General features: G+C 43.2%; 2 protein-coding genes across 2 annotated transcripts in view; one reads left to right on the top strand and one right to left on the bottom strand.

Annotated features, from left to right (window-relative positions):
• Nucleotides 1-4,087, top strand: part of LOC129727009 (nose resistant to fluoxetine protein 6-like) — a 35,711-nt gene extending 31,624 nt beyond the window's left edge. The window contains exon 7 of the mRNA XM_055684357.1: nt 2,813-4,087. Coding sequence (XP_055540332.1) covers nt 2,813-3,040 — 228 coding nt within the window. The 3' untranslated portion in view covers nt 3,041-4,087. The remainder of the gene's footprint in view (nt 1-2,812) is intronic.
• LOC129727001 (uncharacterized) lies at nt 3,095-22,305 on the bottom strand. The gene is made up of 6 exons (XM_055684346.1): nt 20,447-22,305; nt 20,156-20,379; nt 19,605-20,099; nt 5,035-5,203; nt 3,946-4,973; nt 3,095-3,692 (listed from the first exon to the last, which is right to left on the bottom strand). Exons 1-6 carry the CDS (start codon nt 21,983-21,985, stop codon nt 3,344-3,346), a joined length of 3,804 nt encoding a protein of 1,267 aa, XP_055540321.1. The 5' UTR covers nt 21,986-22,305; the 3' UTR covers nt 3,095-3,343.
• Between the last annotated feature and the right edge of the window lie 4,096 nt (nt 22,306-26,401).

Consider the following 26,401-nt stretch of genomic DNA (forward strand, 5'->3'; position numbering starts at 1 on the left):
GAAGTTCAACTCGATCGCGTGCGTATGATACCGGAATAGTTTGGAATTATGGGGTGAAATGTTCGAATGGTATCTTATAAACCAAGTTTTCGTCAGTTATTTGGAAAGAGGGAGGAGTTTTGAAGAAAAGGGAATGGTAAGGGAAGTAAAAAAGCATCAGAAACAGTCATTTTGAGTAAAAAAAACGACAACAACAACAACAATTCGTTTTCAAAGTCAGATTGATTGTATCCGTTGGTGTGATTGGTTGCTCGGTATGATTTAGACAATCGATGTTATTTACCAATTTTTCAATAGTGTATCTAAGCTATAGGTTGTTTCTGTTGCATGAATTTACCCGTAAAAGAATTTGTGATCGGTTGATGACAAAAATGAAATGACTGATATATAAGCGCTCAAAGCCTGACCGCTTTTCTCTGGTTTTCCCTGGTTGAATTACTAGATTTTCGAATTCAGGCGCCTAACTTCGATATAGATGTTAGCCTAACGTTAAACAGCAAAGTCTTGGTGCTACTTTTCGATTCGGAACTCGACCTTCTGTTTATGTACAGAAAAATTACGGGGCTAGCGCAACGTTCCTTCTGAAACTAACAGTTTTTCCCGAGTCGGGACTCGAACCTTGCGACGACTGGCTTGATATACCTGCATCGTACCCTAAGAGCAGCTGGAAAGGTTTTAATATAATGACACACATTCGTCAACTTCACAGCTTCCAGAGGACTGGCAGTCCAAAGTACCTTCTTTCCACAAAACCACCTGGAGATCACCTGACCAACGTACAGCAAACCAAATTGACCATGCAGGTTCTTCTCAGACATCACAAACGTACGCACCAATTGCGGTGCGAATATTGGCTCGGACCACTACCTAGTTTCGGTAACTTTACGCTCAAAATTGTCGACCGTATACCACGCGCGACATCGCCGAGCCCCGCGGCTTAACATTAAGCAGCTCCGGAACCCCCAGACTGCGGAGGAATGAGCGCAACAGCTCAAAGCGGTACTACCCACGGTGGAGGGGTTTGGTGCATCGCCTCTCGAAAACGGCTGGTGCAGCATTCGTACAGCTATCGGGGAGACGGCAACGACGACACTAGGAGTGGCAGAAACGATTGGTATGACGGGGAGTGCGAGGTACCGGTGAATGAGGAGAACTGGAGCTAGATGATAGAGCAGACAAACGATAGAGAACAAGGCCAATTACAAACGGGAACGGAACGACAGAACCACGATTCTCAGACAAAAAAAGTGCCAGCAAGAGGATCGTGAACATGAGGAGCTGGACCAGTCTCGCAGAAGCATTGGGCCGCCAACATGTGTAACGACGCGGACTGAAACCTTCTTACGGATGCCAGCGAGGTGGTCGACAGGTGAAAGGAGTATTTCGATGGACACCTGAATGGCGATACAGTAAACAGAAGCGGAGCAGGAACTGACCTAGGAGCACCAGGACTGCCGAGCGAGCTCCTTAAACTCTCCCAGGTCCTGTTCCGTCGTCTATTACCTTTAACCAGGAGGTTCGTGGGCCAGTACCAAGCGGGTTTCATGGGAGCCCGTGCCACCACGGACCAGATCTTCTCGATCCGACAGGTGGCCTATGATACAGTCGATCGAGAACAGCTATGGTAGATCATGCACGACAACGGATTTCCGGATAAACTGACTCGACTGATCAAGGCCACCATGGTGCAAGTGATGTGCTGCGTGCGTGTTTCGGGGATACTCTCGAGTCCATTTGAATCGCGCAGAGGGTTAAGACAAAATGATGGACTTTCCTTTTTGCTGTTTAACGTCGCCCTTGAGGGTGTGATCCGGATGACTTTGACATCATTGCACTTTGCGGCGGCGGAGGAAACTTACATGCAGCGAGAGACTCCGAGGAGAACAACAACAGCCTCCCAACTCAAGTCTCTGTAGACGGCGATGAGCTTGAGGTGGTCGACGAGTTCGTGTATTTGGGGTCACTGGTGACCGCCGTCAATAACACCAGCAAAAAGATCCAGCGACGCTGGAAATCGTGACCAGTTACTTTTCGCTTCGGAAGACTCTTCGATCGAGTCGAGAGCGACGACGCACGAAGTAGACGCTGTATAAGCCCTTGATAAAACCGGTAGACCGGTAATCTAGACAACAACGCTTCCCGCGGAGGACCTTAACGCCCTTGAAGTTTTCGAACGAAAGGTGCTGCGGACTATCTACGGGGGAGTACGGTGCATGAACCACGAGCTGCACGCGCTACTTGGAGAGAATTGCACACCTGGCGAAAGTCAATAGGTTGCGGTGGGCCGGTCATGTAAGGATGCTGGACGACAATCCTGCGAAATCACTTCTCTTCAGCAACCTTGACGGCACCAGAAATAGAAGGGCGCAGCGTGAACGATGGTTCGACCAGATTGAAGGAGACTTCCGGGTGATAAGTCACCTCGAGAACTGGCGAAACACAGCCCAAAACCGAACAACACGGCGACAACTTCTTGATACAGCAAGAGCTACCACGGCTCTCGTCTGGCTGGTAAGGTAAACAAGGTTCTGAATAGCCAATTCGGGTACTAAACTCAACTTGGAGAAATGGTTTTCACCCTATTTTTAGTTTAGTTTGGGCTTAAGATTTCGGAATATTAAGTTTTGAAGCTTGGAATGATAGATTTACGAGATAACTTGACAAATTAACAATCGCTACTAAAACACTAACAAACTTATACACTTGAAAAAAATGTAGAAAATCTGGTGAAGGAATTGGCTTGTGGTAACCTCGAAATAAGTAGAAAAAAACTTACACAAATCACTCGAAATTCGATTCATTCTCCTTCCAGACGGCCGTCACCCTATCGCACGTGGTTCTTACCTTCCTGACGGCGCTCGGGCTCTGCCTGATGTTCGAATCCCCGATCCATGGCCTCGAGAAGATCCTGCTGCGAAGACGGCAGCGATGTCCAGGCGGCAGCTTACCACCGCAGCACCACCGGCACGGCAAGGTGTCGACAACGGGGAGTGACAGCACGGCCAACACGCACAGCACTTCGGACGATTCGAGCGCGTGACCAGCGGACATTTCTTTTCTCTGTTAATAAGTTAGAGTGTTAGGTTTCGTTTTTGTGTGTAGTTTTAATTCGTTCGATGACTATGTCGCTGCAGGCGTGTGCACACGAGGCAGGGTTGAACTTCTTTTTTTTGTTCTTGCTCACTAAGAATAGCGCGGTACGTGTAAATACGAGTAGCACGCCGACCCCCTGTTTCCCCTTTTTCGTACCGGATAAGGCTAATAGAGACAATTTACTTACCAACACAACTTAAAACATAAAACTGTTGTCTTTTTCTTGAGCGTTGGATGCATCAACCAAAGCTTAGTCATCCTGTAGATCCCAAGTGCGCCATTGGCGACGCCTCGTCGTCGGTGGAGGACTGTATGAGCGGCTCGAGGTGAAACGGAACGATGCCGTTGCTGTGGTTTTCGGGGATGGTTTCGATTCCGGCTGCTCCGATTTCGGCGGTGATGGCGATGCTTTAGCTTGTGCTCCTCCGCTTGTTGGTCTTCTGATAACTTCCCTCTCTTCATCGATTTCCTCATCGCCTTCTTCCTCTTCATCTTCCTCTTCCTCCTCCTCTTCCTCTTCCTCCACAGTGGCCTCTTCTTCCTGTTCCTCGATTGGTGGTTCGGGTGTTTTGGCTTTGAAGACCGGCTTTGGGGCATCGCTGGGATTTGGTTGATAAGGGCTTTGTTTACCATTTTTTGTTATACTTCTCACTCTAAAAGCTAAAGCGTTAATGGAAGACCTCGATAGTCGAGCGAAAAAGATAGATAGAGGAAAAGAGCGTCCTAGTAGCTGTTTTGGGGAAGGTCCTCAACAAGGGAAAGTAGGCGTTCTGCTTAAAACGGCTCAAGCCACTTTTTATTAACTAAGCCTAACAGATAATGGATAAAAGTCGGGGTAAAAGCAACACTCACCTCTCCTCTTCGTCATCCCAGAACCCTTTGGTAGGTGTGAATGGCTTCGGTTCCGGCTCCGGTGTGGTTTTCCGCTTCCATACGGGTCGCACAAAGTCGTCATCGTCCGTGCGCTCGTCAAAGGGACTAACGAAATCATCCTCCACCGTTTTTTCCTCTTTCGGCGGCGTAGCCGCTCCCGAACCAGTTCCATTTTCCACCACCTTTTCGGTACCATCCTGAACCTCCTCTTGAGCGGCAGTGTCTTTCTTTTCCATCCGGTCGAAGATTCCGGACCTATCCAGAATGGCTTTAATGTTCTGAATCGGCAGGTCGTATAGCAGCGTAAGGGCAGTGCCACCCGCCAGCAGTAGGCAAATTTCGGTTCGATTTAGGAAACCGGCAAAACTGAAAACCTCACTGCCACGGGTAGATCCGGCAAAGTAGAAAAACACAAGAAACTGAATCAGTGAAACCGAATAGGATATTTTGCTTAGGAAAACCATTGGTCGGCTGCTGAGAAAGCGGTTCAATAAACTCTCCGGAGTTGTAATGCAATAGTAGATAATCCAGCAAACGGCGAGGGCCCAGGAAAGTGGAGCGAGTGCCGCATACTGGGCAGCATCAGCCATCACGTACTGGAAGTCCTTATCAGCAATATCGAGCGTGAATCCAAAGCACCAACCGACGGCGATTGCCATCCCGAGCCAACCGCTCCAGTTGATACCACGATCGTGCTTCTGAAGTTCGGTTTCACGCAGCAGATAGCCCAAACCGAAACCGGCCAAATAAGGAGTAGCCCGGTGCAGCGTTTCTGAGAAGCTAAGATTGACGGTTCGATAGATTTGCGTCAGCCGGATGCCGTGGTAAATGTACGGTGAAAGACGATCCTCTGTCGTGGCTACAAAACGTATCGCGGTGGAAAGTCCGTGCAAGGTCACGAAAGCTGCCGCTCCGTAGAAGGGACTTTTGGTGAGAACGATTAGTAGGAAGGGAGCGAGAATGGACAGTTGCATTTCGATCGCCAGCTGGAAGGTGTGAGGAGCACACTGGAATAAAAATTTAAATGATTAAAAGTTGATTGAGGGTTGAGAAAATTTTATTACTTACTCCTTCTTCGATTGGGTACCAATTCTGTACAAACAGTATATTGTTCCAGAAGTTGAACTTGCACAGGTTAGCATTTTTCACAACAACATCGCCCCATTGGGGTCCACTGCCGAGGTGCTCCCAGATCCAGGAGTAGAAAATCAATACAGGAATCAGCGGCAATGTTAATCTAAAAGAAAATAAAAAGACAGAGTTTTACCATGAGTAGAAGTAGAAAGAGACCCTTGAGGAGAAATATTTCTAAAGTTCCATCATACCCTAGAATAGAAACTAAACAATCTGAAAGATTGTTTTGGAAGAATTCAGTCTTATCTTGTATCGAATTTCTAGTTTTTGATTTGAAATCGAGTTCCAATGTATTCGAAACTTCACATTTCAATTAAATTGAATTCTCAATGTGGTTTAGATCCAGTTTGAGTTTGTATCCAACTCTGATTCCTTTCTCAAACTCAATCCGCAAGTCTGTTCCTGGTTTTATCCAAGATAGAATCTCAAATTATATTTCATAAACTCATTGCAAAATCCAGTCTCAAATATAATTCTAAATAAAATCCATAATAAAGTTCAGTTTTATCCCAAATTGTATTTCAAATTGAATCCTAATTCTAACCTCGAATACATTTTAACATGACAATCCCAATTTCATTCGCAAATTCAATTTCGTATCGAAGCCCACACTCAATTCAAATACAGTTCCGAGTTTGGAATTTAATCCGAACCTAATCAAAGAACTAATTTCGAATCCAATTTGAAACAAATCCGAGGTAGAAACTGAAATCTAATTTAAGTCCTCAAAGCCTCAATTTAAATCCTCAATCTGAATCATTCCAGAATAAAACCTCAAATCTCTAAACAAAACGAACTAAATTTTTGAATACGTAACTTAGTCTGCAAGAGTCAGAAAAGTAGCGAATATTAAATTTCAAATATTTAATCGACACCCTAAGTAAACGATTTTAAGGGAGAAACATGGTTCCTCAATAACCCTTCAAATAAAATCATATTTCGATGTAAAATTGACGTATGACTTTTAAATAAAATGCAAAAACCAAAAAAGGTACGTCATTCATGGATGTTGCCTTTCAAAAAAACATTCAATAAAACTTTTAAGTGCTAAGCTGTAATCACAGCGATTTCATTTAGGATCTGCTTAAAAACACATAATTTCGGGGTTCGGAAAGAAAGAGAGAGAGAGAGAGAGAAAGAAAAATAATGAAAGAGAGAGAGAGAGAGAGAGGGGGGGAAAGAGAGAGAGGGAGAGAGAGAGAGATACACTCTCAAAACGGATTGCATTGGAGTAGAGATAGAAGTGCGGGAGAACTGAAGAAAATTTAAGAAAACAACATAAAAGATTAAATATTTTCCTGCTATCATCAGCGATTCCAGGTAGGTAATCACAAAATACTTTTCCCACAGCCAGACGATTGTAGTTGCATAGTCTGAAACAGTATACACTAAGGTCGCTTTTCACGCGGGATTTTTTGCGCGGATTCCGGAATTTACGCGGTATTTTTTTTGCGCGGATTTCGGTTTCTCTTCACTCGGATTGCAGAATTTACGCTGTTTTTTTTTCACGCGGATTCCGGAATTTACGCGGTTTTTTTTATGCGTTTTTTTTTTATGCGGCACTAATCTCCCGCCTAAAAAGCGACTTTAGTGTATCTTTCCGACATTGCTTCGCCAGAATGAAGTGTTGATATTAGACACCCTGCATGGCATTGAAGTAAATAGGTAACTACGAAAAATAGCGATAAAATTTTCAAAGCCAAGAATTAAAACGCTAAAAAGGACGAAAAGGAAAACCGAAAAAAAAGTTATTTCTCTCCGGTTTTTCGGTAGGTCGGGATTTAGTAGAATTTGTCTATTAGAATTCATCTAGCTTGTATTCGGACAGTCGTTGCAGTTTTCTCCGCACGTACTTATATATTACAGGTTCCTGGCAATGGTTTAGAAAAATAACTTAACCTTTGCAATCGGACTTTCGAAAGTCGTCCTTTCAATTTTCTGACCGATAAAAAAAAACATTAAATTTTGATATTTTTCATCGACTTTCTGGCAGTCAGTGAGTTGTTGGGCTGGAAAAAAACAAATCGATTTTTCTAAAAAAGGAGTGTTTTTGGGCTGACGCCAGATCTCGATGTTTCATGCATTGCTAGACATTTGGTTCGTATTAAACCTAGTTAACCGGCAATGCTCTATTGTCCCTCGTCTATAACCTCTTCGTAACCACTGTCTAAATTAAGCTATCTCAGTGCAACTTGATACAAAAGACAGCCTTAACCCTCTCCCGCTCACAAGGTTTATCATTAAAATTTATAGCTTAACGAGATAATTCAAGCTGAACACTTTGTAGACTAACTAAAATTACTGTCAACTGTAGTATTTTGAAGAAAATGCCCAGTGATGCTCTGAGGCAGCATATAAAAGTTCATGGAACAATCGTAAGCACAACAAACTATTTTATGTCAAGATATGATGATGCTTTAGAGTCACCATGAGCGGGAAAGGGTTAAAATTCAATTTCATTCTTGTTTTGGATACGGCAGCAAGTGAAACCGTATAGCTGCACATAGCTTCTGCTGTTGTTCATTGCCGTTACCAGTGCCGTCTGTAGAGGTAAACGTCATGTGATGGAGAGAGACCATTAAATTGATTAACCCCATTGAGTGTATTACCAAACCTATCACAAGAAATACATTGACTTAAGACAGGCTGTCGTATTCTACGTTAATTTTGCGGTCGTGTCTTATAAACAACCTCTTCAACTTTTTTATCCCGGTTTGTTATATGATACTCATTGATTTAGATTGCTCTCTCTCATCCTGCCTCTCTCTTCAATATTCTCAACTTTGAATATAGTTTAAATTTGGAACTGTTGAAACTGTTAAATATTGTTAAGAAACAGAGCGATCTTTGATATCCAATGGACCAATTGAGCCTGTAGTTGATGAGTAATAAGAGTTTGAAAATCATTTCTCGAGATAAAAATTGAGAGGATTAAAATGTGGGAAACAGAAGTTAAAAAAAAATTGCAATGCAAAAAAAACAAAACAAAACAAAAATCAAAATGAATTCATTCCTTTGTTTGCAACTTGCAATAACGTCGTCCAATCCAGAATATTAGTCCGACCTGCATAACGTAGTTCCGCCAATTTACTCAGTCCTTGGCTACCTGCCTCCATTCCCGTTGGCACTCAGTGCTTTGTAGATCGTGCTCCATCTGGTCCACCCATCTCGCTCTTTGCGCCCCTCGTCTTCTTGTTTCTACGAGTTCTGAAGCGAACATCAATTTTGCAGCGTAGCTATCTGGTATTCTAGCTACATGTCCTGCTCAACGTACCCTTTTAGATTTGGCCACTTTATCCGAAGAGGAGCTCGAAGTTCATCCTACGCCTCAAGATTTCGGTCTCCTACCCCCCGCCAACGATGGTCCTGAGCACCCGACGTTCAAAAACCCGAGCGCTCGCCTTTTCCGCTTCTCACGGCCGTAGAGAACGACCGGTCTCATTAGCGTTTTGTACAAAATACACTAGGTGTGGAGACTAAGGTTTTGCGACCGTAGATTTCCGAGGAGCCCATACGGCCTTTCCAAGCATAGTTTTCCCATGTTACGAATCTAATGCACGTTGAAAAATTATGCTTGGAGCGGCAGCATTGAAGGTACGACTTCCTTCCGATAATACGCCTTCTGATCTCTCGGCTGATATCGTTCGTTCTCAGTTACCTACCAGAGAGCCGAGGCACATAAACTCGTCTACTACCTCGGACTCCGTATTGCCTAGTCTTGTCATGTCATGCTCGGACCCGCCTTCCAGCATATACTTTGTCTTCTACGTATTAATCTTCAATCTAATCCTATCTGCTTCACGTTTAAGTTGGGTATATTGGTCTGCCACCGTCTCAAATTTTCTGCTGACAATATCCACGTCATTCGCGAGGCAAATAAATTGACCTGATCTGTTGAAAATCGTGCCCCGTATGTTGAATCCCGCCTATCTCATGTCACCCTCAAGCAGCGTTGGAGCCTCGTCGAAGCTCCCTGTGGGACTCGAAGAAGTCTGATGTTCCACCCGAAATCCTCATACAACACTTCACATTCTGCATCGTAGCCTTTGTCTGTCTTGTCAGCCTCTTGTCGGTTTATTGTGCCGAATGCGGCTTCAAAATCAACGGAAAGATGCTGTGTAGGGACTTTGAACTCGAGGCACTTTTAGAGACGCTGCCGCAGTGTGAAGATTTAATCAGTGGAAGGCCGTTCTTCCATGAAGCCGGCATGTTAACTTCCTACAAATCTGCTGGCTAATGGTGACAGGCGTTGAAAGATGACCTGGAAAAACACTTTGAAGGCGGTATTTTGGGGACTGTGAACGCTCGATAGTTCTCGCAGCCTAGTTTGTCGCACTTTTTGTAGATGGGGCAAATATCCCATTCTTTTCGCTTCTCCGGTAACTATTCTATCTCCCAGATCTCGACGATCAGCTGATGCAACGAGCCACGTCTCCTCTGCTACTGTTGTGGTCTCCTTGTTTGCACGCCATTCAGGTGTTCATCGTAGTGTTACTTCCACCTTTGGATCACCTCACGATCGTTTGTCAAAATGTCTCCATCCTTATTCAACACATTTTGGCTCATGGGGCAAAGCCTCTGTGAAATTCATGGAGTTTTTGGTAGAATTCTCGTGTTTCATGAGTGCAGTGCAGCTGCTCTAGTTCGCTTTTTTCCTTGAAGAGTTGAACTTGCTTTTCCGTTTCAGTTTATATCGCAGCACTGTTGCTCGCGCTATGTTTTTCTCGCTCAATATCTGCCGGCATACTTCGTCAAACCACTCGTTACGTCGATTTGGTTGCACGTGTTCCAGGATTTCCTTCGCAGCACTGCTGATAGCTGTTTAAACGGCTTTTCTTCAGGCTCACCGTCTTCTGGCAGCGCAGCTTCGACCGATGACGCGTACTACGCTGTGAACTCGTGTTGCTCCAGTCGCGCGACATATTCTAACCAATTTGAAACGTAAGTAAATTTATTTGTACAAGTTTGGGCTTTCTAACCGCGACGTCAAACCTGTGAAATTATGTTCAAAATAATTCATATCAATTATATTTTTTGCGCAGTAAGTTTTTCGTTATTTTTGTTTTGTTTTATTATTACTGCCGACCGTCTCTTTTCCTCTAAATTTGTATAAAAGCATTATCCCTTTCCAACCGAACCTGTTCAAACCTGTTATATCTCTCTTTCAAACTCAAATCCATCGTTTTATCGCTCACAACTTTGGTGTCGCAATTGCGGCTGCCTTAAAAAAACCGGACTAAACCAGTGCTTTTATATAGGAATTACTTAGATTTAAGGTTTGTTTCACGTTACTGTTTACCTACACTATTGTGTGTGCTCGGTCGGAGAGGGTTATAGTATAACGCATAATGACATATGGAATTGACGTCGCGGTTAGAAAATCTGTTGCGCGCAATTCTTTGTGAACTTTTTTTAGGAGCGAAACGGTGTTTTTCTTTAACTGTGCATGTTTGAAATGTTTAGAATTTATTTTCATTGAGTTGCACAGCGGGTTAAGTAAAGTGATTGTGTTCAAAGCGAGGATTGGTGATGGAGTTTCCGCAGCAAGTCGAAGTATTTGCCAAGGATTTGCAATAAAGTGTAGAAAATATGATTCTATTTTGACCAGGTATAACGCAGCAAGACGCAATGGCGACGGGAACGACAGATAAGTAAAATTGTATCTTACACTGTACAGAGGGATAATGTCATGCTAGTTTTCTTCCCACCAAAGGAGATTTTGTTATCCTACGTTTACTTATATAACTTGATATATTTTATGTGTTTTGTCATAATTTTATCGACTTTGCGACGCCCATAATTGCTGGGGTGAGCCCCATTACCTCCAGCGTGACGGATGCTAGCATTTTCCAATAAGATCACATTTTTCCAACCGCTAATTTTCTAACAAGATTATATTCATTGTCTCACTCTCACGCGACGGATATTCAAGAGTGAGAGGACTGTATTGTTTAATTGACGGTAGCGAAGGAGAAGCTAGTGCATGAAAGGGTCTTTTTTTCCCACGTGGGTACGGACGAAAAAACAACGAAAATTTGTTTCTTTTAATATTAGTTTGGCATAGATCAGTCATTCGGGAATACCAGCAGCGATGCCAGACCTACTGAATTTTTGAAGTAGAATACTTCGCTCAGGAAGTTCGGCTACATAGGGATGTGAAATGAAAATCTAAAACCGAAAAAAGTGAAAAATATGTCCAATTTCAAATGCTAATAAATCGGTTAGTATTCGATGGATTTCCTTCGTTCTTGCAGCAATAGATTGGAAAATTTTTTAAGATTCTTCCCAAAATATGATAATTGTAATTTTATTATTCACACTATTGTACTATTGAAAATAGTCAAGCCTTGTCAAAACGAAAAATTCGACCTCTGATTGGTCGTTATATGCTTGCTTCCCAAGCACGGTCGACAGGATCATATACCTTGCAATTGAAAACATGCTATTTGGCCTATATAAGAGCCTGTTTCAGCCGGAGCCGCTCATGATCAAACATCATCATTCGCTCTCACACTGTTGAGAAGTACAGTTTTATTTCTGAAAAGCCGGGTTAGTTAAAAATTTTATTCCGTTTTGTGCGACAGTTCGTCGCTTGCATCGCTGTGTGATGTCAAAGAAAAAGAGAAGAGCAGGCTCGAGTCCTGCGAAACAAAACTCTGCTGCTGAAGGAGGCAGTAAAAAGAAGAAAACAGGCGGAAGCAGTTGCACTTCAAAAAGCGTGGCTGACTGCGACACGGTGACAAACGTTAGCGACGTTGGAGATTTTGGCGGGCAGACTTATGTTCCGGATTCTGCCAGCCCCATTACGGTGAAAGTGAAGCTTCCCCCGCTGGTAGTGAAAAACGTGAACCTCTCAACAAGCTCATTAGCGACTTTGCATCGCTGGGCGTAGCAGCTGAATATAAGTTATGCGGCATCGGTACGAAGGTTATGCTCCACACGAAGGTGGATTTTGAGAAGGCCACGAAGTTTTTGAAAAATTCTAAATCTGAGTTCTTCACCCACGACATTCCTGGGGAAAAGCCATTCATGGTGGTCATCAGAGGCTTGCCAGGTTTCGATCCCAAGCTGATCGGTGCCGAAATCAAGGATCGGTACAAATTGGCCCCAATTGCTGTCTATCCGATCAAACGCAGGAATGAAAATGAAAGGAAATACCCGGACTGCCTCTTTCTGGTTCATTTCCCAAAAGCATGACCAATGCCCTTCGTGCGTGTCGCAACAAGCCCGAGCAAATCCATGTGCTCGGTAAATTTATTATCCAGTATGGATCGTAAACCCATCTCCATCGTCACTTGGAACGCTTGCTCTGTTAGAGCAAAAACCATCGAGCTTTCTTCGCAAGTACAACATCGACTCACAGAGACCCACCTGAAATCCGGCGACAGTTTTTGGCTGCCGGATCACAACATCATCCGTCTCGATCGCACCAACTCCTGGGAGGGTGGTATCGCGATCATCGTCAGAAAGGGGATGAAATATAACATCTTGCCGCACATCCGCACCGCCATCATCGAAGCCCTTAGTGTGGAGGTCAAATCAGCTACCGGGTTCATTTGGTTCATCGTCGTCTACTGTCCTCGCCAGTGTAGTATCAGCAACGGTACAGCATTGCAGTTCAAGAACGACCTGGCAACCATCACCAGGACCAACTCCCGCTTCGTCGTTGGGGGTGACCTAAATGCTCGGCACGAGGCCTGGCGAAATTATCGACAGAATCAGAACGGTCGCCAACTCTTCGAACACTCGCAGCATGGCTTCTACACGGTGCAGTTTCCGGATGAGCCGACTTTCATCTCCCCAGCGGGGAACCCTTCAACCCTGGACTTTTTACTGGCCAACATCGAGCTCTCCAAACCAATGGCCCACAACGATCTTAGCTCAGACCACCAACCTGTCGTTGCTGAGGTGGGGATCGGTGTTGCTCCTGCCAGCTGTCTGCGGAAAGACTACCACCATGTCGACTGGGAGCGCTTTGCTCGAATGGTGGACAACAACATCGACGAGGCGCCGCCGCTTGACAGCGTGGAAAACATCGACCAGGCGTTGGAGGGTCTCCAACTGAAGCCTATACCCGGCTGCTAATTAGATTGCGTAATGTGCGTAGACGCCAGTTCCAGAGGACCAGGGATCTGGACATAAAGCTTGAGGTGACCGATCTGAATAGGCAAATTGCTTCCAGGATGGTCTCACTCCGGAATGAAAATTTCGGACGCGTAGTCCAAAGTTTGGACGACCGCTCCAGGCCATTCTGGAAATTAGCCAAAGTACTGAAATCGTACCCCAAATCGGTTCCTCCCCTCAGGATTGGAGAGAGGCTTCTAGTTGCGCCGGTCGAGAGAGCAAATGCGGTAGGCGATCACATTGCCTCATCGCATTTGCTTGGCTCGAACATGGCTAGTCCAATGGAAGACCAGGTCGAACAGTGCATCCGAAACCTCGAAAACTCCCCTTGTACCGTTCCTCAAGAACATAAAATCACAACAGAACAGGTTTGCTCAGCGCTGATGAGTACTAAGAACATGAAGGCTCCTGGGTTTGATGGGGTCTTCAATATGGTCTTAAAAAAGCTCAGCAACAGGGTTCACCTGTTGTTGAGCTCTATCTTCAACAGATGCTTGGAATTGCACTACTATCCAAGCATTTGGAAGATAGCCAAGATCATACCGATCCGCAAACCCGGGAAAGATCCGACGTTAGCATCAAGCTACCGTCCGATCAGCCTACTCTCATCGCTGGGCAAACTGTTTGAAAAACTGATCCTCAACCGCATGATGAAGGTGGCTGAGGTAAACAACATCTTTCTCCCGGAACAGTTTGGGTTTAGGAAGGGTCACTCCACCACGCACCAGCTGGTGCGGGTGATGAACAACATCAGAAGGGACAGGGCTGTATCCAAGTCCACAGCCATGGCATTGTTGGACGTCGAAAAGGCGTTTGACAATGTCTGGCATGACGGTCTGGTATACAAGCTCTGTGCCTTCAACTTTCCACCATATTTGACAAAAATCATCTGTAGCTAGCTTCGGCAGAGGTCGTTCAGGGTATCGCTGAATGGTTGTTTATCAAATACTTTTTCCATCCCAGCAGGGGTCCCGCAGGGCAGTCTGCTGGGCCCTTTGCTGTACAGCTTTTACACCTCCGACATTCCTTCCCTAGGAGATGGCTGCGTGTTCTTTCTGTTCGCAGATGACACTGCAATTGCCGTCAAGGGAAGAATGCCTCGTGAGATTACCAACAAACTTCAGCGATGCCTAAACGCCTTTGTCGAATATGCTAACACCTGGAAAATTAAGATCAACGCTTCCAAAACCCAAACAATAATGTTCCTTCATCGACAATCCCCTAAACTGAAGCCCCCTCCATCATGCGTTGTGGTCATGAACGGTACCGGGGTTGAGTGGTCTTCCGAAGTTACCTATCTTGGGCTGCTATTCGACGAGAAGCTTCTTTTCCGATCGCATGTGGAGAGGACACTGGTTAAGTGCTAAGCTTTGGTTCGGTCACTATACCCGCTTATTTGTCGCAGATCTCGCCTCTCAAGAACAAACTGGCAGTCTACAAACAAATAATTGCCCCCGCAGTCTTTTACGCGGCTCCGGTGTGGGAGTCATGTGCACAAACTCACAGGAACAAAATACAAATTGCGCAAAACCGAATCTTACGGATGATCCTCGATTGTCCCTATGACACCAGAATCTTAGACCTCCACCAAGAGGCAGCCACTCTAAAAGTAGATGCCAAAATCACAGAAAGTAAATCTAAATTTGTAAAAAAATGCCGGCAATCAGAATACGCTTTAGTAAGCGGTTTGTACATAGTAGGTTAAGTTAGTTCTAAGCTGTAAATAGTAGTTTTAAGTAATTTCCCTTTCTTTTCTTTCAATCAAGCGCCACCAAAGTGGACAATCCAAAATTTCTAGAAATTAGAAAGCTTAGTAAAACAGAAACCAAAACTCGCAAACCAAAGATGAAAACAGTAATGTAAATCACCTAAACTTGTAAAAACATGTATCATACCCTACAAAAGCATAAAAATACAGATAATTTTTGATTCATTCATTCGGAGCCGCTCATAATAGTTCTAGACAGCGACAACAGCAGTCGTCCTTCTCAGCAGCAGCACTAGCTCTGTGGTTGGTCACCACGTCTCAGGAGCAGCGCGGTTTTTCTCAGCGTGTGTCGCCAGACAGCCATTATTCCCCCCGTGTTGGGGCAGCATGAAGATTACCATCAGGAAATACAATTTTGGAAATCAAAATGCCTTTTTGAAGGCAAATAAACAAGTCATTGAAAGTTAATAATTTTTGTCAACGCAAGCAAATATTCTGTGTTGCATCCTAGCAATTTAAATTTTTCGCACCCGTCTAATTTACTGAATGTGAAATAGCTTCCACAGTGCATGTTGTCCGTGTATCTTAATTCCCCCAATGTTAGGGCAGCTCAAAGGTTGAATTAGCAACCGATTTTGAACCGCAACATGCTTTTTTCATGGCAAATAAAAAAATAATTGAAGGTTAATAATTTTCTGGCATCAACACAAGCAGACATTCTGTGCGGGATGCAATCAAATTCTGTTGTAGTTATCTAATTTTCACTTTATTTAGTAAACCCCCCCACTGTAGGGGCAGCGCAAAGGCTGCGATCAGCATAACCGACATTGAATAATAAACTGCCCTGTTAGTACGCATTCACAAAAGCAGTTAGTTCGACTATGCAGAGCTAATATGAAGTCGATTCAATCAATCAGCATAAACAGAATTTCGTCGTCTCCCAGCTGCCAAGTTGCAACATGATGCAACACGCAACAGCGAGCAAACGAAATCGCTTGATGTTACAAACCGCAATAAGATACGGGTTAAAACCGTAGCGTGTGTGAGAGCACCATCGGTGTTTATTCGCTGGATACACTATCTACTGTCTACTGAACGCAATAATCTGCTTACATGCGACATGGGGACGGGAACATTTTCTTCAACCAAGCTACACAACACGACACAAAACATGTTATTTTGTTGCTTCAATGAGAGTGCTATCGGTCCGGCTCGACAGAATGTTCACAAGAAATCATTTTTGTGCATCCGTGCTACGAAACTGAGGAAAAACTTTAGAAACTGAAAAAAGAGGTGGAGCTTATCAAATGATCGCTCTGAACCAGAATGAAGTCACACATATTTTTCAAGTTATATCATTCCACCACGTACGTAAAATAATTCATTCCGATTTTCATCCCTATATAAGAGCCTGTTTTAGTCGAAGCCGCTCATAGTAGTTCTGAACAGCGACGACAGCAGTCCTCCCTTAGCAGCAGCGGGAGCGAGCAGTGGGTACCATCGATAGCGGATAGCGACCACAACTGTGGTATGGCTGTGAATAAGCGTAGCAGTTTCAGCGGATCTCACCATCGATAGCAGCAGGGCCAGCAGATGCAGGTACAGCGGATACCAATGGCGGCCACAACTGTGGCATGGCTACGGATAGCGATGCAGGTGCTCAGCAGTTGGGCCAGCGTATAGCGGCCACAAATGTGGCATGGCTATGCATAGCGTAGCTGTTGCAGCGGGTATATCAGCATCGATGGTAGCAGGTTCAGCTGATGCAACGACACTCCCTTCACTAAAATGCTGTTTCAGTGTGGTAGCGGGAAGCATCAGCAACAGGCTTGCATGAATTGAATACATCAGCCAGCAACTTTCTCTAAGGCCTCTGCCATAGTAGACGCGAAAAGCGGCGCGAACCGATTCGCTCGGCCGTAGGTTGATGTACAGCTCTACTGATGGCTGTACATTAACCTACAGCTGAGCGAATCGGTTCGCGTCGCTTTTCGCGTCTATTATGGCAGAGGCCTTATGGGACAGTTGTATCAGTTTGTTCAGAAGAATACTATTGTCGGTAATATTACAGAGATGCGATTGCGTAAATCCGATTTTGAATTGAACAATTGTTCTTTTGAGAACAAATAAAACACTTATTTGAAGAGTTAATAGCTTTTGGTACCAATAGCAGTATAGTGACAGCCTCAGCGGTAGATGCAGATGCAGCCGGTACTTCCCTGAGGCCGTTGTAAAGGTAAATGGGAGCAGCACGGCGAAACAGTTCGGGTTATGCTGAGACGCGCGTCATTTTTCGTTGTTGATATTCCCCACATGAAACGACGCGCTTTCGTATGATAGCGGTGGTATTAGCGGTAGATGCATTTGCCAACACTTCCTCCAGTAAAGCCGTGTCTAGTTTTCAATGTGAAAACACCTTTCTCATTGTGTTGACCGTGCGCCTTAGTCCTCACTATCAAGGTAACACAGAGATGTAAGATAAACACTACATTCTATGATAAATTGAACAATTGTCCTTATAAGGACAACAAATGAATAAATGAAGATTTAATTTTGAATTAGAATACTTCTCTCAGGAAGTTCGGCTACATAGGGATGTAAAATGAAAATCTAAAACTGAAAAAAGTGAGAAAAATTTCAAATGCTAATAAATCCGTTAGTTTTCGATGGATTTCCTTCGTTTTTGCAGCAATCGTTTAGAAAATCTTCTAAGATTCCTACCAAATGCATGAAATTGCAATTTTGTCATTCGAACTATTGTACTATTGAAATCTCTTAAGCCTTGTCAAAACACAAAATTCGACCTCTGATTGGTCGTTATACCGCGCTTCTCAAAGCACGGTCGGCAGAGTTATGGACCTAGTAAATTGGGAATGCATCATTTGGCCTATATAAGAGCTTCATCAGATAATAAACAAACATTTCGTCGGATATTAAATTGAACAACTGAAATTTGAAGAACACAAATGATTATTTGAAGGGTTAATATTTTCTCGTTTTGCGCTTTAATCCAAAGTTAATTATCTTCATCTACATGCATACTCTGACTATTATTACGTGTCTGCGTCGCTTAGTGTTTGGCTACGGTCATGCAGAACGCAAATAACGGCGCGATGCGATTCGGCAAGACGAAATCTGTTGAAATGTATAGCTCTACTTCGCCTTAAAAAGAGCACACTACATTTCACCACGGTAAGGCGAATCGCATCGCGCCGGCATTCGCGTTCTGCATAACCGTAGCCTTTGTTCCGTTCCCGTTTAATGATGTCGTTAAATGTGCATGTTACAATTCGGCAGCACTTCAACTTCTCATTTGCACAAAATTTAAAAATATCCAATAAACTTCATTCAAAATATCAGACAAAAAGAAATTACAATACTGCCAATGAACGGTCAACGTTTATTTACTAGAAAAAATGACTGACACGCAAACAGCCAGGTTATCTTTCTTGTAAAAGTATTCTACTTCAAGCTTGCGGTCGTGACTTTGCATACTAACTTCTTGTGATTTTTTTTGTTAGAGAATTATAATAACATTGTCCATTGATGTGAACTTTTGTTATAAAGTCGCCATCTTTGAATTCAAAATGGTGTCTGTGATCGAATTTTAGCTTCTGTGCATCATTCTGGTTCCGGAGATACTCATATTTCATGAGAATCGTCCATTTCAGGCTGTTTTACAGAAACCGGAAGTTGCCATCTTACAATTCAAAATGTTGCCTCAGGTCGATTATGGACTAAAAACATCCATATGCCAAATTTGGTTCCATTTACTTGGTTACCCTCCCAGCTGGTCTCGAGGTACGATGCTGGCCTAACAATCCAGTTGTCGTAGGTTCGAGTCTTGATTCGGGAGAGACTGTTAGTGTTAGTAGGATCGTAGCAATTGTCCTGTACACATAACAGTTGGCTGCGAAGTCTGTGTATAATAAACAGAAGGTCGAGTTCCGAATCGGAATGTATCACCAAGGCTTTGCTTTGCTTTATTTGGTTGGTTTTCGAAATGTGCAGAAATTTTTGCTTCATTTGTATGGGACCCCTTCCTTCCAGAAGAGGGAGAGGTCTCTAACTACACTAAAGCCCCTTTTTACGCGGGGGATACGTGCCGCGTAAAAAAACCCGCGTAAAAAAACCGCGTAAAAAGCGACCTTAGTGTATCTTAGTCACCTTTCGCGGCCCCTAAAACTCCTAATACAAAATTTCACACTGATTGGTTCAGTAGTTCCCAAGTCTAAATGGATCAGACAGACTGACAGACAAAGCTGCATTTTTATAAGTTTAGATTTACAAATTCGACGATAAATTACATATGAACTAGTTCACGTGGAAATTGAACGGCCCTTGAGTGTTAACGTAATTAATGAATGACTTTATATCAATATAAAGCATAAAACAACAAGCTTTTTTTCAACAGGGGAATCAAACGTACCCAAATGAGGGATCAAGTCTCTTCTAGTCTATGATTTTTTTTTCATTTTTACACGTTTCATAGAAATACCTATTACTTCTTTTTAGAGCAAAATACTTTACGATACTTATGTACGTCTGGCTCTTATTACTGCCTACAGCAGAAACTTTTTTTGAATGTATTTTCTTACAATTTTAATGAAAATAAGAAGGGAGGATTTCCCAGCCAGTAATACCAGATATAAAGACAATTCCCTCTACTAACCTTAAATACCGTCCGACGATCCTCCTGAACCAGGCCACCTTTTGCTTCTGCTGAAACTCTCCAATCATGTGATAAGCGGCGAGGAATCCACTAACCACCAGATACACATCGGTGTACAGCATCAGCACCCTCAGCAGCACGGACCACGGCGAGTTGAAACTTTCGGTAAACTCATTTCGATTGGTAAACGGTTGAAAACCCATCGGAATCAAGCGTAGGGCACCGAACAGCACAACGGTAGCGAGAGCCCGCAAACCCGACAAACACCCGATGGTGGGCTTCCCGGCGAGTGTTTCGTCCTCTCCACCAACCAGCTGTCCGAGGGTTCGTTTCACCGAAAAGGACATTAGCATTTGGTGCAGCAGATTGGGGTCCGCTTCGCTAACGGCTTCGTCGTTCGATTTCACCCCCTTCGGGTGTGGTTCGATGTGAATGATTCCGAAATCGTTTAGGGAGGCCACCAGTGCTATCACTAGGACGAAGGTGTAAAAGCCGCTGTAATAATTGGATAAGAGTGAATTAGGGTTAGATAGAGTTTATGGGACACTCACAGTGAAGCCACAAGCTGCCAGTTGTCCCGGAACAGCTTCGGCCAGCTGGCATTTTGACGCACATGACAGTTGCCTTCTTCGATCTCCAGGAACAGCTTGATGCCGGTCGTGTTGTACGGTTTGACAAAGTGCTTCACGATGCTTCCAGCATCCTCGTAGTCGCAGGCCGCCGGTAGACAGATACCCCAGTTGATGGTCGTGAAACGGGGTAGAAAGTGATCCGGCTGCAGATAAAAAATTGAAAGAAATGAATTGATCGTTTTGATTATGAGTTTTTTGTTTGAAATTTACATCATTTAGTGTACTCTTAATGAAACCTCGACCCTGCAGCAGATGCACCGGTAACTTCAAATCGTCGTCCTCGGCGACAACATCGATATGGGCTAGGCAGTATTTTCCGCGCATTCGAACCTGTTCATCGGCTTTCACGTTGATCTTGGTGGCGATTCCGGTGCACAGGTCGTAGTCACCCAGTTGATTAGCGTTGCCGCGTAGTAAACCGGAGGTCACTTTAGCGCTGGCGTCGATCATTTGAAGTGCCCAGAGGCGCTTGCCACGCAGCTGACGCTGGAAAATTTGCCCTTGCTTGCGGCATTCGTTGTTCTTTAGACGTCCGTAGTCCGGAACAAATGACGGTATACGGAGTAATAGGGATTCGAAGTCTTCAGGGGAGATTTCGATGCGTTGCTTGACCACTTTCGAAGGCGTCTGCTGGAGCTTTTTCACCTTTTTAGGGTCCGTTTCGATGGTATCTTCTGCTGGAAGGTCGCTCGCAGGGAACAGCGAATTTAGTGGGCTGGTGTTCAACAACTGGACAATTTTAGACTCCTTTTTGGCTTTTGTTTTCGAGGTAGGCTTGACTTCGGTGCTACTATCCTCTTCTGCGGATCCGACGCGACGCACTTTGATTTCTTCGCTGGTATCTTCCGTGTCTGTGTTGATAAGGCTACTGACAAGGTTGATTAAGGGGTTCTCTTTCTCCCGGTCTTCGTCTTTGTCCCGTTTTCCGCCGTGGTCGTCTTCGTCGGAATCTTCCTCCCAATCGGTGAGGTCTTTTAACCAGCCAAATAATCCACCGGATTTTTCTTCCTCCTCGTCGTCGTTCTGGTCGTTATCTTTCACGTCATCATCGTCCTTGTCTTGGTCAGATGATTTGCTGGTTAAATCTTTTAACCAACTCAAAATTCCTTCGTCCTTTTCCTCATCGTCATCATCATCGTCGTCGTTGTCATCGTCAGAGTCATCAACTTGTGAAGAAACTTTTTTCTTCTCACTCTTTGCTTCCACTTTTATCTTATCCGTTTTATCTTCCTTCAGTTTTTTCGATCCTAGCAAGCCAAACAAATTGAAAATAGACTTTTCTTCCTCACCATCATCTTCATCGTCATCATCATCATCATCATCATCGTCCAATGTTCCATCATCTTTCGGTTTCACATCTCGAACCCCTTCGCTAGATTTCCCCTTAACATCCGTCCGAAATCTGTCCTCCCTCTTCCGCTCCTCGGACGGAGAAGACTTGTAACTTCTGCGAACTCTCTCAAACTTGTACTTCTTTTCGGCCGCTTGTTCTTCATCATCATCATCGTTCCCCTCGTTATCGTCGTCGTCGTCGTCGACGGCCACTCGCAGTCGCTTTTTCTGCTTCACTTCCGTAACGGCACTTGACCTCTGCTGAATCCGCTTTTTCGTTATCGCCATCGCCATCCGCTGATCGTCGTCCACTTCGTAGTCACGCAATCGAAACCCATCGCCGGAGGTGGCCAAAAAGCACAGCACAAACCAACCTGCGACCAGCAACAGCAGCCAAGGACGAAACAAAACGGCCATCTTGGATCGTTTTTTTTTTATTTTTTATCAACACTTTATTACTACTTCATTTCATTGCTCGCTGCAGCCCCTCAAATTCGCGTTCACAAGCGCGGTTTGCTTTGATTTCGATCCGGAAATGCCAACACAAAAGGGTCAAGACAACAAATAAATGCGCTAAGGTCACACGCGAAAAACCGAACGGGTGAAAAATAAAGCGAACCGCAAAACTTCCTTAAATAACCGAAATCGATCACGGATCGAGCGAGCGTGAGAGAAACCGTGATCGCGTGTGTCACTGGTTCGGACGGAATGGCCAGGCCAGTGACAGTGACAGTCTGCACTGGTCGGTCTTTGGTCAGTTTCCTGCACGGTTGAATCTAGGGAGCGAGAGAAATCTCTCTTCCGCGTGACCGGACGCACGAACTCGGAGCAAACAAATGGCGTCTGACCGGAAATAGTGGCTTAAGTACAATGTGCATTTCACAGACATCTAAAATCTAATCTATATCGAGTTTTATAGTCGAACCTCAACCACAGCCAGTCTCAATTTCAATTCAATTCCATTTTATCTCCAGCTTCAATCCACTCAAAACTTTTTCGTTTTATAGTGTGAAAACAAGAAAAAATAAATAATATGGAATATTGTTTTTTATAGATTGAAAAATAATTTGACATTGTAAGTACAATTTCTTATCGTTTCATCACGTTTTGTGTGTTAGCGAAACAACTTTGAATTTCATTTTATATTCCAAAGAACTTTTCGTTGTTTACTAAAGATGGCGAAAAACAAATTGTTCAATGTTGCCTGCATATTATAGCGGAATTAATCCACTAAAATTTGCAAGTAACGTGGGACATTTTTGCCGAACATAATTTTGTGTTCGCGAGAGTCGCCGAGAAAAATGTTACTGCCGAGGAAATTCAATGATAATTTTAGACATTTTTCGTATTCACCACTGTCTTTCTCTATCCACTATCCACTCACACTTTATACACTCTGCGTCCCACCCCACCAAGAACCTGTTGGTGTGGTGAAGAAGGAAAACACCCAACCGGTGTAAATAGAAAGCGGGAGTCAAAATAAAAGCCGAGAAAACGTCGAAAACGCAGCTAATAATAGCGAATAGGGGGCTTCCTAGGTTTTGATTGCGAATCGCACTCAAAATAGATTCCCAAGGCGTAGCGACAAGCAGCGATCGATCGGTACCAAGCTAAAGTCAAGAATTTGTCAACATTGTTCACCCTTGGATGATCTGCGACGGATTTCGAGAATTTAGGCGCTGTGACCCTATAGGCGCCGACTGAGGTAGGTTTTAATTGCTCTAATCAAAATGAAAATAATAAAATCAATTATTTCACGCTGGTTACACGATCAATATTTGATTCGATAATAAAAAATTGATGATCCTAATTAGAATTACTTAAAAGTTTGCGCTCGTCTGGGTGGGCGCGGTTCGATCCGATGATAACCATCAATTATACAGAATGATTATTGATTATGTTTACCGGGTCTATTAACTTAGGCGGCTGTTTGTTTTTACGCTAATTCGTGCAATTGGAGAGAGGAAGAGAGACCGAAAGGATTCGATTGGCACATTGGTGTTTTCACAAAATGAATTGAGCTGTCCGAATCGAATTGATGTTGCAATTAATTGCGGGTTGCGTTTCGACTACTTTCCGTGCGGGGGCCTTTCTCCGCGGAGACGCTTCCGTTCGGCGGTGCTGCCGTTTGCCGGACCATTTCGTGACGTGATAGACTTGAATGGAAACGAAGTGTGCATAAATAAATTGAATCCAGCGATGTGTGTCAGATGGTAATTTGAATTCTTTTTTTTGAGGGAGTATAAATCGAGTAACGATGGGGATGTGCTGAGCTAATGATGTCTGGCTGTACTGGGGGAAAAAATACGCAGTTAAGCCGTTTCAAAATATTAATGTGCATTGTTGTTTTATTGAACTTGTTAAAATACGAAGCATCCGAACACAAGATAGATATCTCATAAGTTAAAAAATTTCCTTATTTAGTGGAATTCCATAGACTTGAGAAATAGGTTATCCACTGGGACCAACAATCATGATTGTGAAATAAACCGAAAAAACTTGAATTAATCCACCTATCGGTCAGACCCAGCCTTTCTCATTCAAACTTTTATTTGTAAAAATAGATTTACATGAACGCTTCAATCCAATAAATGTATATTCACTCTTTAGGTTCTAAAATATTGATGTTGTAATCTATACATATAAAAATGTAGTCCGGTCTGTCTGTCTGTTTGATCCATATAGGCTCGAAAACTACCGAACCGATAGACGTAAAAATATGCATGTGGGGGTTTTTGGTCCGATAAAGGTTCCTATGACAGTTTGAGACCCCTCCCTCTTCTGAAAAGGAGGAGTCCAACACAAATGAAACATACATTTCTGCACAACTCAAGAACAACCCTTAACAAATGAAACCGAATTTGGCATGTGGATGTTTTAAAGGGTAATAAATATGTCCATAATGGTTCGCCCCTCTCTCTTCTGGAAGCACATGTTACTGCACAAATTTCTGCACATCTCGCGAACTAATCAACTAAATGGAACCTTATTTGGCAGGTAAATGATTTTAGTGGTAACAAATATGTTCCATAATCGACCGCAGGCAACATTTTGGATTGTAAGATGGCAACTTCCGGTTTTTGGAAAACATCCAAAAATGGACGATTTCCACCCAGTATAATAATATCCGGATAAAGAAAGATACACAGGAGCTAAATTCGACCACAGATACCATTTTGAATTCTAAGATGGCGACTTCCGGTTTCGGTAAAACAGCGGCAAACGACCAAATACCACCCCAAAAAGGGGGGTATTTTCGGAATCGTAATGATGCACTGGAGCCACAAATCCGGTTCCAGGAAAACAGCGGAAAATGATCGAATAACACCCAATATGGTTGTTTCTTCAACCAGAATGACGCTCACCGACCAGAAATTATTTTAAATACCATTTTGAAATCCAAGATGGCGACTTCCGGTTTGTGAAGAACAGCCTAAAATAACCAAATACCATCCAATATGAGTATCTCTGGAACCAGAATGATGCAATGAGCTAACAATTGACCTCAGGCACCATTTTGAAATGCTAAATGGCAACATATAGGAAACAGTCGAAAATGACCAAATAATACTCAACATGGATATTTCCGTAATCGAGATGATGCATAGAAACCAAACATTGACCCTTGGCACCATTTTGAATACAAAAAATTTTTTGAAACAGATATGAACAAAGCGGTTGATAATTGTTTATCATCACTGTACGGTGTTTTAGACTCAACTGTACCAAAATCAAAAAAGAAAATGGCTAGCTCAAAAGATCCCATTTGGTTTACCAGAGGAATTAAAAATTTAAAGAATAGGAAACAAAAAGCTCATAAAACTTACAAAAAACTTAAAGGCCAAGGAAATTTAGCCAGATATTTGAACATATGTAATGAACTAAATACTTAAATATCTATAGCGAATGAGAATTACAACACAAGTGTAGAAAATAACATTAAATCAGACCCAAACAGTTTTTTAAATTTGCAAACGATAAAGTGAAGTCTAATAACTTCCCATCTCGCATGCAATATGAAGACTTTGCCAGTTCTGACTCAAAGCAAATCTGCAACAAGTTTGCGAATTTTTTTCAAACCGTTTATAAAAACAGCGACGAAGTCAGAAACTTTGAGTACTTTTCGCACTTGCATGAACAAATGAATAACGTATCTGTTAAACAAATAACTGTTCAAGAAATCCTCGCTACACTAAAAGAACTGGATGCTTCAAAAGGTCCAGGACCAGATGGAATTTCACCCTCACTTATGATAAATCTCGCTTTTGCTTTCGTAAAACCCTTGTTTTGGCTTTTCAACTTATCCCTTGCGTCCGGACAATTTCCATCAGTCTGGAAAAAATCTTTTATTATACCGATTTTCATGTCAGGTAAGAGATCTGACATCAAAAATTATCGTGGCATTGCAATAATATCATGTAGGGGAACTGCTCCATTATTCATCTTATTAAGCCGATATTCACGAAGAACGCACGGATTAAACACCAAATTTTCACGAAATCATTGAACAAATAAACTTAAAATGCTTACGTGCTCTTATAAAATCGTTTAGTATTGTATATTTAGTAAAATTAGCTAGATTTATCCTGAATGTTGTAAAACAAACCATTTTTCACAACGCTTCCATGTCCATCTCAAAACTTGAATCACTGCTCAATTATTAATCTCATGACGCCCCCATATTCATCACACTGTTTATCATGAATGAAACACACTATCATGAATGAACGTAGCCGCAGCCCGTCGTAGTAGGTTACCTAGATATCCGCTGCAGTTATTTATGTGCAAAATTGGTAACCTAGGTAACCACTACAGTGCTGTAGATTTATGTCA

Source organism: Wyeomyia smithii, chromosome 1, assembly GCF_029784165.1.
Source record: "Wyeomyia smithii strain HCP4-BCI-WySm-NY-G18 chromosome 1, ASM2978416v1, whole genome shotgun sequence".
Lineage (NCBI taxonomy): Eukaryota > Metazoa > Arthropoda > Insecta > Diptera > Culicidae > Wyeomyia > Wyeomyia smithii.